The sequence below is a fragment of the Pundamilia nyererei genome, unplaced genomic scaffold, assembly GCF_000239375.1.
Source record: "Pundamilia nyererei isolate P.nyererei 1_Seehausen unplaced genomic scaffold, PunNye1.0 scaffold00313, whole genome shotgun sequence".
Classification (NCBI taxonomy): Eukaryota; Metazoa; Chordata; class Actinopteri; order Cichliformes; family Cichlidae; genus Pundamilia; species Pundamilia nyererei.
This window is the reverse complement of record NW_005187714.1, coordinates 424,600-440,161: the sequence shown is the minus strand read 5'-3', so window position 1 is coordinate 440,161 and position 15,562 is coordinate 424,600. Positions and strand designations below refer to the sequence as shown.

At 40.5% G+C, this 15,562-nt stretch overlaps 2 protein-coding genes across 3 annotated transcripts in view; one reads left to right on the top strand and one right to left on the bottom strand.

Moving 5' to 3' along the window:
- The window catches only part of LOC102206249 (uncharacterized), an 11,467-nt gene extending 8,772 nt beyond the window's left edge, over positions 1–2,695 (top strand). The window contains exons 7-11 of the mRNA XM_005751490.1: positions 7–150; positions 457–581; positions 922–1,048; positions 1,368–1,501; positions 2,483–2,695. Coding sequence (XP_005751547.1) covers positions 7–150; positions 457–581; positions 922–1,048; positions 1,368–1,501; positions 2,483–2,608 — 656 coding nt within the window. The 3' untranslated portion in view covers positions 2,609–2,695. The remainder of the gene's footprint in view (positions 1–6; positions 151–456; positions 582–921; positions 1,049–1,367; positions 1,502–2,482) is intronic.
- A 1,169-nt stretch (positions 2,696–3,864) lies between these two features.
- The window catches only part of col28a1b (collagen, type XXVIII, alpha 1b), a 23,402-nt gene continuing 11,704 nt past the window's right edge, over positions 3,865–15,562 (bottom strand). For both annotated transcript variants that reach the window (XM_005751483.1, XM_013915502.1), the window contains exons 17-35: positions 14,783–14,851; positions 14,279–14,347; positions 13,661–13,732; positions 13,496–13,564; positions 13,311–13,382; positions 12,670–12,738; positions 12,526–12,594; positions 12,380–12,448; positions 12,216–12,284; positions 11,615–11,683; positions 11,466–11,534; positions 10,920–10,988; positions 10,586–10,666; positions 10,387–10,422; positions 9,725–9,761; positions 9,046–9,600; positions 8,242–8,426; positions 7,345–7,630; positions 3,865–4,355 (exon numbers count right to left, since the gene is read on the bottom strand). In XM_005751483.1, coding sequence (XP_005751540.1) covers positions 4,183–4,355; positions 7,345–7,630; positions 8,242–8,426; positions 9,046–9,600; positions 9,725–9,761; positions 10,387–10,422; positions 10,586–10,666; positions 10,920–10,988; positions 11,466–11,534; positions 11,615–11,683; positions 12,216–12,284; positions 12,380–12,448; positions 12,526–12,594; positions 12,670–12,738; positions 13,311–13,382; positions 13,496–13,564; positions 13,661–13,732; positions 14,279–14,347; positions 14,783–14,851 — 2,187 coding nt within the window. In that variant the 3' untranslated portion in view covers positions 3,865–4,182. The remainder of the gene's footprint in view (positions 4,356–7,344; positions 7,631–8,241; positions 8,427–9,045; positions 9,601–9,724; positions 9,762–10,386; positions 10,423–10,585; positions 10,667–10,919; positions 10,989–11,465; positions 11,535–11,614; positions 11,684–12,215; positions 12,285–12,379; positions 12,449–12,525; positions 12,595–12,669; positions 12,739–13,310; positions 13,383–13,495; positions 13,565–13,660; positions 13,733–14,278; positions 14,348–14,782; positions 14,852–15,562) is intronic.

Sequence of the window (15,562 nt, the reverse complement as noted above, 5' to 3'; positions counted from 1 at the left end):
CCAGAGGTATCGGGCGCTGGCTGACGGATGTGTCCCCTCTGATCCCCCTGCTGGACAGCAATAAATGCACCTTCACTATGAAGACGGTGCCTTGGGCGATGCCTTGGATTGTTTCCCTCAATCTGAGGTTCAGTGGCACCAATCAGACAGGTGGATAACACAGATGATGCAATCAAACTGCAGCAGGAAGCTTGTTACATTTTACAAACATGTCATGAGTGTGTGTGCTGAGCACAAATTTGCACTACTGAGCAAATCTTTCTCATGCAAACAAACCAGGATATGATCTTAAAATGTATGTTTAAACCGCTTGGATGCTAAAGCATATTCAAAATATATCATTAATAATCAATTAAACGCATAAAAAATCAGGATTATTAAAGCTCCATAATTTGTAAATCTAGAGGAAGATGTTGCGTCAGATTTTTTTTGGTTTGGTTTTTTTCTCTGTCACAGGAAACTCTGTGGAGAGCTTTCATCCCTTTAAAGTGATGTCACTGTACGATGGAGGAACCTTTGACAAAAATTACAACAAGAGGTACCAGCCAATCAAATTCACTGTCCCAGCGTCCACCAAAAAGGTATCGGATATGATGTTAACCACAAAATGTCAAAGCCTGTTTCTAAAAGATGGACGTAACTTCCAGCTGCATTCTTTGCAATGGCCACCAGGGGTCAGGCTGGATAGAAGTTTATGGAGAAAATAACCCTACTGCTAACTTAATTTATGAGCTAAACAGTTATTCAAGAAAAACGCCATGAAGTCGATGGTGAAAACGCAGCTCAAGGCTTCAATGTAATATATCTTCAGAGTCCTTAAGGTTGAAGTCACGATGGCTACGTCCATCTTTTACATACAGTCTTTGCTAGTTGTTTACAGCTGTCTGTGGAGGATCACATTGGCTGCATGTCTGTTTTCAGGTGGAGCTGTACGCTGTCATCACAGGACACGGCAGCGACGAGAACGGCTGCGGAGAATTTTGTGTCACCTCCCACCATTTCGTGATCAACGCTGCTTATAACAACACCCACGTATTTGATTCTGCAGGTGAGGAAAAGATGCTTTCTGCATGACTGCTAAAGATTTTAGATGTTATAGTTGTCAGTGGTCTGAGTCCTCAGGACAAGTTTAATTTTGTCCTGCCATCCAAATTTAAAAATACTAGATCGATACTCTATCCACAAAAATGAATTTGAAATCCTCAAACTTTACATTTCTTTTTAATTTTAAAAAATATTCTGCTGATGAACTAACCTACAAATGTACCTGAGGATTGTTTATCAAGGTGCTTGTTAAAGCCTTAAAAATAAACTGGTCGGTGCAAATTGGAAAACAAACGCTTTTAATGTCGTGTTGGGACCATTAGGAACGGCTCTGGGCTGTGCAATGCGCGTCAAAGAGGGCGCTGTACCGAACGAACACGGCACATGGCTGTACGGCCGTGGAGGCTGGTGTGATGGACTACAGGTGAATCCGTGGAGGGTTGACGTCACCAAACAGGTTGGTTCTTCTCCACCAAGTTTCTCATTTCATCCCTTAAATATTTATGAAATGCCAGACTTAAAGCTCCTCTTAATATGAAACCCACAACAAAACCGTCCTAAAATGTTATTCAGCCACAGTAAGCAGACTACTGGCAATCGAGCCATGCTTTATAGCTTTTTAACACAACAGAACTGTTGCCTTAAAAAAAGTTTGAGAATTTCATGTTTCTTAAGGACAGATGTGGCAATAATGGATCTTACACGCTTTTGCGTGAGCTTTCTAGTGTTGTCCACAATAACAAAGAGAAATCAAAACTGTCTAAAAGCTGGAGAGTCTTCAAAACGGATGCACAGCTGCACTAGGCTGAATATTGTGTTATGCTCATTTCCAGCTCAATGTTGACATTACTGGCCTCTGATAGAGAAGCTTTGCATGACTGACAGTTCAAAATAATCCTTGTCTTATTCTTGGCCTTGATGCAGTCCCTCTGTCTGAAATCGTTCTAGCTCTCGTCTCCATTCCTTTTAGCTGACTGTCTTCTGATTGGCTTCCACGTGTTGACAGAAGAATTGAATCCAGATGGGTGGGGCCCATGAACATATAAGGGATATCCCCTTTATGACATCAAACAGACTCAAGAGTAGGAAAAAAGTAAAAGTACAATCAGTTTGCTGTAAGAAGGACACGATGTGAAATCTGCCAGTGGGAATTCATCACTGCGTCGCTTACACACTTACACAGTGCTTTCTCTAAGGGCTTCTCTTCTTCAGTAGTTTTATAAGAACCTCAAATTGAAGTCATGCTGAGGAGAAGAACTTGATTTGAAGTTGTACCCATTAGAATAAAGGAGCACTTTATTATTCTCGAGTGAGTTATTGACCCCAAAGACTCCTGATCTAATCGAGTAAATCCTGACTAGTCTCTGAGACTGAACCTCACGTCATTTCATTAGACGGGTTTTATTAACACTGTGCGGCTCTCTTCCTGTCCCGACAGCTCAACATGAGCAGGTCTGAATCCAACACTGTCGTCTACTTTGGCTTGTTCAACGGACGGGATCCAAACCCAGCGCAGCAGCCAGGATACATCATCATGACTTCTTCCCTCGTCTTCTACAAGTGATCCCGCTCTTTTTAAAAACTCTCCTGTGAATTTCGATCTGAATGAATGTACAGTCAGTGTAACGATTAAAATGTTTTTTAAAAATTTTTTCCACCGCTTTTGTTCACCGATTCCTTTGCTTTTTCTCCCATTTAATTAACTTTAGCACAATACGGTTCTGACGGCAGCAGTGATGCAAAATAATACCTGCCACCCTCGCCCAGCAAAACCAGCCATTTACATTTCTCTGGAGACGTTACCCCAAAGTCAACAAGAAGACGCCTTACAGCTAAATGGGCACTCCATATGATTTTTTTTTTTTTTTTTTTCTGTCTCAAGCTGAAGATGCATTGTTCTGAGAGCAGCCTCTTCTCCATAATTACATGTAATCATGTCCAATTTGAAACTTTGGCTTGAAGCAAGTGTCTCGCGCTGAGTCATCTTCCAATTGTGCTTCTTATGGGAGGTGAATCCTCAACTTCAGCAACAGAACATCTGCTTCTTGTCGGTGTTTTTGTTATTTTTGTTTTGGATCTTGTTTAGCAAGATCTGGGGAAATTGTCGGCAGAGTAATTAGCTGCTGCAGCTCAGAGCTTAATGATTCCCTCTTTAACGGGTGGGTACGGTCAAATGTTTGGAAGGTAAAACGGTTTTAATATACTTGGTTCTCTATGTTACACACAATAGATTTAAAATTAAACAAATGTCACAAAAGACTCAAGAGTAATTAGATTTTATTAAAATTTATTATTTTTAAAACTTCATGAAGGAAGTCTGACACACATGCTGCTTTGGCCACTCCTCGCTTTAATTTATCACTTGCATTATTTCATTATGATTACTTTACTACTTGTGCATTCATGGCTTCAGCTTACAAGTGGAAATTTCAAACAAAGAATCGCCCAGAGATGAGTTTAATTTATGAAGTATACCCACACCTGTGTCGTCAGTTATGTTTGATCCCATGAAAATGGGCTGATTTTAAGAAAGGTTCCAGTTCCCCAGCACTTAAGTCTCTTTGTTTAACATCTAAAACTAAATATTTAATCTAAAAATACACCAAGCATTTTTAGAAGTATTATTTGTTTGTTTTTGTGTGTATTTGGAGAGGGGAAAAAAAAAAATCATGTCTATTCAGCACAAACCTTAAACTAAGAGCCTTGGATGAAACTTGGATGCTCATGATTAAAAGGTACACTTTTATTTTGATCTTTTAATGACATTATAAGTATTAAAAATAAACATACACATAAAGTATCATTAAAAACATTGCATTATAAAAAAGTTACATTTTCTTGTTCTTAAAGAAGTTAGTGGTATTTTAACAGAGGAGCTCTGAAGTGACATAAAAATTGTTTCCTCTTTTTCTTTGTTTTAAGACAAATACCACAAATAAGTAGTCCACTACATTTAAAACCTAAAACTCAGTTTGATTTAATGATGCTTTCTAACATTAGCTGCTTATCTATCCGTGTCAAAGTAACTACAAGAGTACTCACTTACTGAAGTGAACTTTCTGGTAAATCTCACATCAATTTGAATCAAAATCTTTTCTAAGCATTTCATGTGTGTGTGTGACTGCAGGCATGTGCATGTCAGGCCTTGACACAGGCTTCTTTGCAGCTCTTCTCAGTATCAAACTTGTTGTCATTCCCTAAGCAGCCTCCAAACCAGAACTGAGCACAGGAATTCGCCGTGGGATCGTAGTACCACTTCACCACATATTCCCGACACGGCCCTGGATCCAGGGTCTGGGTGCAGCGCTCGGCTAGAGACCACAAAAAACAGTGTTATCAGAGACGACACCTGTGCTAGCAGCCCTGTGGGGACTCTTATTCTTTTGCTGTGTTCAGTTACTGGTAAATATGTTTTCTTTTTTTGTTTAATGGGACAAGAACAGAGGGGCAAAATAAAGCATTGAAACATGGTTTAAAGTTTCCTGTATTGTAATATATTAAGCACTCTGCAGAACTAAGGACATCTGGGAGAGAAACTGAAAATGGCACTAGAATCAAAATGTGGGACCTAACAGTTTCTAATAGATCAACAATGTGACTTTCATGGTGTAGACAGAGGAATTACATTAGAGGATTGCTTTGATCCTCTGATGACCATCAATGTTTGTAGCAAGGTTTACACCAATCCAAATAAAAGCTGCTGGACAACACTGATCAATATTTTTGGCCCTACAAGGCAGTTCAATTCTTACAAGATTCATGAGATCATGATTATGAGAGAATCCTTCAGTGTTCTGTTTGAAAGTGGTATTTAGGGTTGATTCCAGTCAAGTTTTGCTGCCTAAATCATCCAGTTGACTGAGTGATACCTATCCCTATATTATCACATTTTTTTAAGTGACAGCTGTTTGAAACAGCAACCTTTTTAAAGCAATTTAAAAGCTTAATTTTACTGCTCTGAAGCATCAGAGCAGTAAGAATGCAGGTGTTTACAGCGTTTGTACAGAAATGTCTTTGAAAAATAAGATATGAATCCTATAGTTTCAAATGCATGTTGAAATTGTGGGACAGTTCTTGCTCAGAGCCACTGATGGATATTCTCCAGCAGGGGGCGGCTCTTTTAGATAGAGAAAAAAAAACCCTCATTTTTGCTTCCCTTGATCTGCAAGCTCCTGATGACTTAAGGCCTCGCTCTAATTGTTTACCCAGTAAATTCCAATTGGATTAAAATGATGCTAATTTTTGTAAATAATTAGCATTTTAAATTAAATCCCTGTAATAGTTAGAAATGATGACAAAGCGGGGCATGCTTTAGCGTGGGCCGTACTTGTAATTAACCAGTTCTTCAGTTCCAGTAAGCATTTGCTTTTGATCTCTGATAACGATTACCAAGAGGTCAAGAGCAAAAATACTCAGCTCAAAGATTTACAATCTCATTAACCAATGGGTGAAGTCACTGTGGCCATGTCCAGCCTTTACAGTGGCTTGCAAAAGTATTCGGCCCCCTTGAACGTTTCCACATTTTGTCACCTTACAGCCACAAACATGAATCAATGTTATTGGAATTCACGTGAAGGACCAACACAAAGTGGTGTACACGTGAGAAGTGGAACGAAAATCATACATGATTCCAAACATTTTTTACAAATAAATATCTGAAAAGTGGGGCGTGCGTAATTATTCAGCCCCCTGAGTCGATACCTTGTAGAACCACCTTTTGCTGCCAATCTTTTAGGGTCTGTCTCTACTTTGCCCATTCTTCTTTGCAAAACAGCTCCAGCTCAGTCAGATTAGATGGACAGTGTTTGTGAACAGCAGTTTTCAGATCTTGCCACAGATTCTCGATTGGATTTAGATCTGGACTTTGACTGGGCCATTCTAACACATGGATATGTTTTGTTTTAAACCATTCCATTGTTGCCCTGGCTTTATGTTTAGGGTCGTTGTCCTGCTGGAAGGTGAACCTCCGCCCCCAGTCTCAAGTCTTTTCCAAGGTTGTCCTGTATTTGGCTCCATCCATCTTCCCATCAACTCTGACCAGCTTCCCTGTCCCTGCTGAAGAGAAGCACCCCCAGAGCATGATGCTGCCACCACCATATTTGACAGTGGGGATGGTGTGTTCAGAGTGATGTGCAGTGTTAGTTTTCCTCCACACATAGCATTTTGCATTTTGGCCAAAAAGTTCCATTTTGGTCTCATCTGACCAGAGCACCTTCTTCCACATGTTTGCTGTGTCCCCCACATGGCTTGTGGCAAACTGCAAACGGGACTTCTTATGGTTTTCTGTTAACAATGGCTTTCTTCTTGCCACTCTTCCATAAAGGCCAACTTTGTGCAGTGCACAACTAATAGTTGTCCAATGGACAGATTCCCCCACCTGAGCTGTAGATCTCTGCAGCTCGTCCAGTTCCATACTCCTTCCATTTCTGAATGATCGCTTGAACAGTGCTCCGTGGGATGTTCAAGGCTTGGGAAATCTTTTTGTAGCCTAAGCCTGCTTTAAATGTCTCAATAACTTTATCCCTGACCTGTCTGGTGTGTTCTTTGGACTTCATGGTGTTGTTGCTCCCAATATTCTCTTAGACAACCTCTGAGGCTGTCTCAGAGCAGCTGTATTTGTACTGACATTAGATTACACACAGGTGCACTCTATTTAGTCATTAGCACTCATCAGGCAACGTCTATGGGCAACTGACTGCACTCAGACCAAAGGGGGCTGAATAATTACGCACACCCCACTTTTCAGTTATTTATTTGTTAAAAATGTTTGGAATCATGTATGATTTTCGTTCCACTTCTCACGTGTGCACCACTTTGTGTTGGTCTTTCACGTGGAATTCCAATAAAATTGATTCATGTTTGTGGCTGTAATGTGACAAAATGTGGAAAAGTTCAAGGGGGCCGAATACTTTTGCAAGCCACTGTATATTCACTGTATGTCTGAAAGCTTGTTTGTTGGATTAACATGAGTAACGCTTATTTGATTTCTTGCCAACAGATCCAGGAGATTTACTGGTTCCAGGAAACCTTGAAGTGATGATGAGATTCCAGGAAGTCAGATCTCCCAACTCAGAAATAGTGCATCAGATAAAGTCATAGACTGAACTCAAAAGACATCTGTCTTCTCATCAAAACAGGAACAAACCTTACATGTAGGCTGACTTTAGGATAAAAATGATTAGAATTTGTAAAAATACATTAGCTACTACTTAGATGCACAGAAGAGGCTTTATCTATCATTTTAGGGGACACCTTTATTTCTCCATCTTACAGTCTCTGCTGCAGACTGTCAGCAGTTACCTGATAGGAAGTTGTCAGAGGACAGCAGGGGCGGAGTTGGTACCGGTGGTATCTTCTCTTCAAGCGGAGTCTTCAGAGTAGGACCAGCTGGCCCGATGGCTCCGGTCATCACCACATCGTGTGTGGGGTTGTTCACATCAAACTGTGGGAGGAACTCTGTTACCGGCCTGAAGGGCTCCCTGTCGAAGAACGGAAGCCTCTGAGTTTCTAAGGTGGTCCTACTGTTCATCGTCGGCCTCTTTCTAGAGGTGGACTCACCGTCAGGGTGTGAACCAGGAGGGCCGGGCTGAAACAGGCACAGAAAAATATTTAATGTTTAGTTTATCTTACTGTAGAGAGGTACAGAGGTCACCAGGCGACACCTGAGCTAGTCATAGTCACTGAGTGAAATCTGTGGGAAGTGGTGCAGAGCTTCAGAGCAGCTGAAGACAACAGATTTACACAAGAGCTCAGGGATTTACATACATTTTACTAAGAGTCTTTAACTTTGAGGGAAACAATCACCAGCCATTTGAGTTATTTAAGAATGTGGTCCACATTTTGTTTTGCTTTTTTAATTTTGATATAAATATTAATAATAATATTAAATATTAGAAGAAAATATTTTGGGGTCTTTAGGCAGTTATTCGTAACTCGTTGATGACCCCAAGAGGAATGTTTTAAGCACTGTGGTGCTTTCAGCTTGAGCATGTTGGCATATTTAGACAAATGGCAACATTTGCTGAGTTTTTGAATTGGTAAATGTTTTGATATTTCACCTGAATAAAGAAAAATCTGACCTGCTGTTGGCGCTAGAGAAAAAGTCACCAAACTGTGAAGATGATTTTAGTGTCCTTTCGATATTGCAACAGAGTCTGAGCGCACAGAACAAAGTTTAAAAAACCAGCACGTTTTCACCATTTTCTGGACTCTCCTGAAGTCTCCTGTGAAAGTGGGAGTGTCCGTGTCTGTCCTGTATGGTGGTTCTCGAGCGTTGCTGGAGATCTCTGGGATTCCTGGAGGAAGCCCCGAGCTCGGGATGGAGCTGAACAAGTGTCTCTCTCCGTTTTCACAGATATGACTCAAAAGTTTTTTCTCCAGAGCTGCAAACACCAGAAGACAAATGGACAGTTCTACTCTGCATTTAACAACACAGCAGTTTTTCTGAGGGAGTATTTCTGAACCAAAGCACACAAATACAAGACGTTCCCCAGTTTCAGGTTCATCATATTTACTTTCATGTTCAGGTGCAGATTGAGGATATGCTAGAAAACAGGAAAATGAGACATCTGTGCCCGCTTCACTTCTTTATAATGATAAATGTTCAGTCTCGCTTAACAAGCAACGTTTCAGATGCCAAAAACATGTTAGTATTGTGTGGAAAATTAAACTCATGAATCTCTGGATAAGACGCATGACTTATCCAAACTCCAATACGAAAGAAAACTATTTATATTTTTTAAGTTTGCTTGGTTTTGAATTGATTGCAGTTTTTCTTACGGGAATTGGTTTGCCTTGTTTATTGGTTTGCTGCGTTGGTTGTGCTCTCCTTGTGTTAGAATCAAGTAGGATCACAGCTGCAGGTTTTCAGTTGGTTAAAGTAAAATGGTTCTTTCTAAATCCACTTTATTGTATTATACTAGGCTTTTTACTTAGCATTTTTTGCTGCATTTCAGTCAGACAAAACTATCAGATCATAAAGCCTGTGTCAAGGCCAGTCACCTGCAAGTGTTGTGAATTCATCGATCAGGTACAAGTGATCACTGTCGGGGTCAGTGGCCATGAAGTTGAGCTCCTTCTTGAACTCTTTGTACAGTGGATCGCTTTTGTTCACCACTCCGATCACGAACATCTCAATGTTGCTTCTCTGGGCTTCTGTCACGGCGCTCTCCAGACTGACCGAGTCCCTCTTATCGGCCTGTCCGTCGGTGATGATGATCGACACCTTCCTCACACCTGGCCGGGCTGCCTTGAACACCTGGTTGGCCTGTTGGATGGCACTGCCTGTGAATGTGCCCTCGCCCAGGTAGGTCATGGAATGCACAGCAGACTTGACCTCATCGAGGCTGGCTTCCTGTCTGAGGCTGACCACCACCATGTTTATGTGGCTGTAGAGGACCACGCCAACACGAGTGATGTCCCGGCTGACCGAGGTGTGGTCGATCAGGGCGTTCACAAAGTCTTTGATCACGTTGAAGTTTTCCGGGCCGACGCTCTCTGAGCTGTCGATCACAAAGACGAGCTCCAAGGGTGTCTGGCGGCACGTCAGTGCACAACCTGATGACATGGAGCAAAAACACGACCAGAGGAGCAAATAAAGGTTAATGACTAAAGAGGAAACTAATCCTCGGTGACTGATTTAAGGAAAACTAAGATTCACAAACTTAATTTTGTGACTTACTGCAGATGGATTTTACTATTTTGATGATTTCATCCCTCTGTGAAAGAGAGTACAATATTTTAGAGGTGGTTCAACACATTTTTTTATTTGTCTTTTTAACATATGTTGTCGGTTAAGTTAGGGACCCTATTATACATTTCCATAACATCTAACATGCACTGTTACTGTTGTGGATGCTGATGTTAAATATGGCAACACAAACAAATCATATCTGTGAGTGTCAAGCTCAGGTTTTTAACTCTGAGTTTCATGCCTTTTTTCTAAACCCTGGATATGTATGATGTGAGAAAGAGCAGATGTCCTTAATTGTCAACTCAGTCACAGAAGCCACACCCACCTGTTACTTAAATCTCCACATGCGGAGAAAAACTCAATAATTTCTGAAGAAACAGTCGATGCATCAATGACAACAGACATGACAATATGTTAAATACAGCATAAAATGAGCTGGCAGGAGGTGGGTTACAAAGTGGTTTGCAGATCTGCAGCAACAGCACGCAGGCTAAAAAACCTTAAATAGTGTCCCTATATAAGATTATACAGTTGGCTGTCTAGACGATTATCAGCAAACCATTAGCTCATGTGGGTAGTACCAGCGTCTAATGAAAAAATAATCTGAGATTTAATTGGTTTAGAGCTATTTTAAGTGTACTCATACTTACTGTAAGTCCAGGTTCCCCCTTCTGTCCTGTTTTGCCCTGTCATTTAAAACAAGTCATTATTTAGGAAAACACTATAGCATTTTCTGACTTAAATTGTTCTGTTAACCTACAGTTACAGAATGACTTCTTAATTCATCAAGACTTTCTTCAGAGAAGGAAATAAAAGTTAGTATTATGTCTGGCAAAAATATATCAGTACCAGAGGTCCGATGATGCCCGGCTCTCCAGGTTCCCCTCTGTCTCCCTTATTTCCTTTCTCACCTCTGAACCCTCGGTCCCCCTGCAGGAGGAAAAGAACACTAATTTTTTCAGTGTATAAATGACAAAGTAAAGCCGTTATAGAAAACTATGTCCCATCATTCATATATCGGCCAGAATCGCATTTTTCTGCCCAACATGATCTTTTGCATTTATTGTTGCTTCTGTATGTTTGAGGTGATGACAGTGCATAGATTATCTTTCACCTTTATTTGAGTGCTGACTTTAGTTTACATAATAATTCCTCACTTCCCACATTGCGAACATCAAAGTACCTTATCACCCTGCAGACCTTGTCCTGGAGGACCTCTGGGGCCGGGCATCCCCTGAAATCCAGACTCGCCCTGTAAACATTCAGCAGAGTTCATGTTGTCACTCATCCCTGTGTGACCTTTCAGACCTTTATGGTTAATGTTAGTGAGATAATGATATCTAAATTTATGGCAACAATTGTTTCCATACCTGTCTCTAAAGAACTGCATAGATCCACTGAAAAACTTACTGACCCTATCAGATCTTCATTCAAAACAACTCCAGTGTGCTTCTCTTGCTGCTAATGACCACAGCATAAAAGGAGGGAATGTAGGTTCATATGTCTTAGCTAAAATCCAACCAAACCTGTTAGAAAACTCATTATTTAGTTTGCGAGACTCAATGGAAACACAGCAATTCTTTTATCACTGTGTTACCAGAGTGTAGCAAACATGAATTCCCTAAATCAGAATCTTTATTATCTTCATTATTACTTAAAATGTACTTATAGAAACATTCAATAATTCAGCTGCAAGTGAATAAATGTGAGTGACAGGTGACAATGGTACCTTTTGTCCTTGTAACCCTTCTCCAGGTAACCCCTGTGGACCAGGTGGTCCAATTTGGCCAGCTGAACCCTGCAGGAAAAGAAAACTTTATATCTACTTAAGACAACAAAAATACAACAAAATCCATTGTTTTCTACATTTCTGATTACCTTTGGACCAGGTAACCCGATTCCTGGTGGCCCAGCAGGTCCAGGAGGCCCAGGCAAGCCTCTTTCTCCCTGAACGTAAGTTATTAAATATTTATTGATACTTGCAATAATGATAATAGCTTTATTTGTGCATCAGTTTTTAGAACGCACAGTTACAAAATGCTTCATTTAAGTGTGCATGCATACAGACAGACATGCAGTCTTGCATTCTTGCAAACAACATACAGATTTTCAAAAATAAAAGGAAAAATGCAATAATTAAAACTATTATTAATTGCACAAATAAAACTGTTTAAAACCAAAATCATCACAGCAACAAAAGGAAAGTCAGAAAAAGTCGTTATTTGTATTTTTTATCAAACAAGAAAGCAGAAGCTTTTGGATAATAGGTCAGATAAAAGGTAAGACTTCAATTCAACTTTATTTATATAGCACCAAATCACAACAGCAGTTGCCTCAAGGTGCTTTGAAGAGTAAACAGGGGAACTGTTTATTCCTTTTCAAAATCTGATTATCTAAATTATCTATTTAAATGTTCCTAAGAGGTGAAGAGAACTACTCCATAATAATAATTTTTAAAAAAGCCAGTATTTTTACTTACCTTTGTTCCAGGTAAACCAATCCCATCTGGTCCAGTCTCTCCCATCAGGCCAGGAGGCCCGGGAAGTCCCTAAGAATATTTTTTTCAATTGACATTGAAACCTGAGTGTGATTACTTGGAGTCTTGTGCTGATAAAAGAGGCTGTAATCTGGTTTGATACTCACTGGGGGGCCAGTGAAACCTTCTCCTTTTAGTCCAGGTGGCCCAAGGGGGCCCTGTGGCCCTCTGTCACCCTACAAACCAAAACTTAATTGTACTCACATACTTTACTGGGGAGGATAACTGAAGAGTAAACCGGAAGTGAACTGACCTTGGATCCAGGTGAACCAATTCCTGGGTCTCCCACAGCTCCGGGTGGACCTTGTGGACCTGGTTCTCCCTGACAAAACCCAGAAGTAAAGCTGTTACTATTACTGAAAGTCACACCAACTTTAGTTATGCAGCCTTGATTTACCTTGGCCCCCGCTATACCCCTGCCAGTAAGTCCAGCTGGACCTGGTAGCCCCATAATTCCTGGTTGCCCCTGGAGGAGAAAGCACTTATTAGAAAGATAACGGTACACAAAGCCATTTAAAAATAATTTCCTGAATGCATGATAATATCTAATCATGGCCTTTTTTAGAACCTGACGGATACCGTGGTATCAGTCATACACTTTAACAGAACAATTTCAAATTTTGTAAATTTTTTAATACATTTTTGTATTTTCTCTCTTTCCTCACTGCTTGCACCCTGGATGGGCCGGTAACACGTCCAGATTCAACCTATACCTCGTACATGGGGGGGTTCATTTAAGAATTTACTAGTTCACTAATTAACCTTCTGGTTTGCAGGTAGGTCCATGTTGGAAATAAGGTGCTTCTTAAAGCCTGTTTTTGTTTTTTCTGAGTTTGGACCAACATTTAAACCATGTACATTTTATGTAGCAACAATATTACTTTGACTTGATGTACACTCAGTAATCCAAAAACAACTCCAAATAACATCATCAGTGGGAGTGAAATGCTTCTCTCAGTCTCCAGATATCACTTTGACTGCTGTGTAAAATTATTATGACATTTTTTTCTAAAATGCTTCTGGTAAACACACACATACCTTTGGGCCCATTGGCCCCACAGGACCGACTGCACCTTGCTGGCCTCTGGACCCCCGGTCCCCTTTGTCTCCCTGTCAGAATAACACAAAACAACCTGTAAACAATCTTCTGGATTGTGGCTAAGTGCTTATAACCTCTAGAACAAAATATGGAGATCTGATCTGAAACACAGACACACTGTTACCTTCTCTCCTGGGACACCTTTACCAGGAGCCCCATCAGCTCCCCGGGGCCCCGGTAACCCAAGGTCCCCCTGATCAGTGAATGACACAGGGGACAGACAGACTGGTAAAATGTATTTAAAGTACATTTAACAAACAGAATACTGACTGACATCAGGCTTCATTACCTTTGGTCCTGGGATTCCATCTTCTCCTGGCTGACCAGGTATACCTGATAACCCCTCAGCTCCAGGGTCACCCTGAAACAGGAAAATGACCCAGAAGAGTCCCAGAGGGGTTGAAACTATGCAAATACAATCAGCTACATTAAGAAGATGAATATCTGCTTTATGTCGTCTTTAATTAAGAAGCTATGGCTAGGAGGCAGTTAGCTTGCGTTAGCATGAAGGCTGGAAGCAGGATTGGTGGCTAACCTACAGTTGTCCAAATGAAATAAAATGCATCTTCCAGTTCATAAAATATTGCTCTAACTTTGCAGTAATACCACTTAAAGTTAATTGAGGAATATCTAGAAGAAATTGCTGCTATGGTGGCACCCTATTACATCACCACACTCAAATTTTCGTTGAGCTCTTTAGAAAGACCCCATTCTTTCAGATGTTTGTAAAAACAGGCTGCATAGCTAAGTGCTTGTACACTTGTGTCAATGCGCCTGAAAACACAAAAGGTGTGGCCAAAGATTCATATTAAGTATTATATGTGGATTTGTGGTCAGTTTTTCTTAATATTACTCTGAATACAGGAAGTAACAGCAGGAGTAGTGCAGCAGTGCAAAGAGGACTTACTTTGGGCCCTGGTTCTCCAACACCTCGCTCACCTGGTAGTCCTGGCTCACCTGAGAGGCCCTGATCCCCCTGAAGGTAATAGTCACATAGTCATTTGGGTATTCAAAAAAAGATGTAAATATTTAGTATCATTTATATGAGTTTCTTTCGTATCAATTTCTTGAAACACCAGAGCACTGCATCTTTAGAAAACATTACTCAGATACGTAAAGGATATTTGTTTCTCATTATTTTCTGTCATGTATACCTTGGGTTTGCCAGTGAGTGTTAATGGTACGTGGCACAACAAATGATAGACTATATGTAAAATACGGACCTTATTATAATAGTATATAGCATAGCATACTACAGACTCAATCGCTGCTTTAGAGTCCGAGTTTTCCCTGTTACTATTTTAAACTGAATTGACTGAATTATGTCTTAACCTCCAGCAGCCAGTAAACCCTCTGATTCAGAGGAAGACCGATTCACAATCATTATCTTGTCTGTTATTGTGTGTCTTACCTTTGGTCCTGCTATTCCAACACCTGGAGCTCCTTTGGGTCCTGGAGGCCCAGCTGGACCCTGATCTCCCTGAAGGAAAAAAAGAGAGTTAAGTTGAAGAGGGGGGGGGGTTGTTTGATTTTGTAGCATGGTGGTTAGCGCCTTCTTGCCAGCAAGATGGTTCTCAGTTTGAATCCACCATCCAGGCAGGGCCTTTCTATGTGGAGTTGACCCAAAACACATGGATGGGGTTACGTCAATTGGAGACTGTAAAATTATCCGTAGGTGTGACTTGAATGTGAATGGTTGTCTGTTTAGTGGCCCCTATGCCAGCTGGGATATGCTGTAGTCCCCGTGCAACACTGAAGTGGATCAGTGGAAGAAGCTGGATGTTTCTAAATCTATTTTTGATGAGAAAAGTCAAAGTGACAGTATAACATGTCTGCCTTCAGTTTCAGTTTTTATTTCTAAATGAAACATTAGTCAGGACTGTGTTGAAGGACATGAATTCTTTGTTATTGTTAATCTAATGTTTTTTGGATTTCCCAGGCTTAAATTCCACACCTTCATACTCACAGGTGAAGACTTAACTCCAAGAAATGATATTAGAAATAAAACCAGTAGTAATGTGAGATGTAATGTACCACAAAGGAAAATAAAAAAGGCATTTTGGGCTCTTCGCTCTGATAGAGGGTGTTAAACTCATTTTAATTCAGCAGGCGTCAAACGGTTTAGCTTTACTGTGTATTAACAAGGTCAGACGAGTAAAATCATTGTGTAATAAAATATGCTTAAACAAAA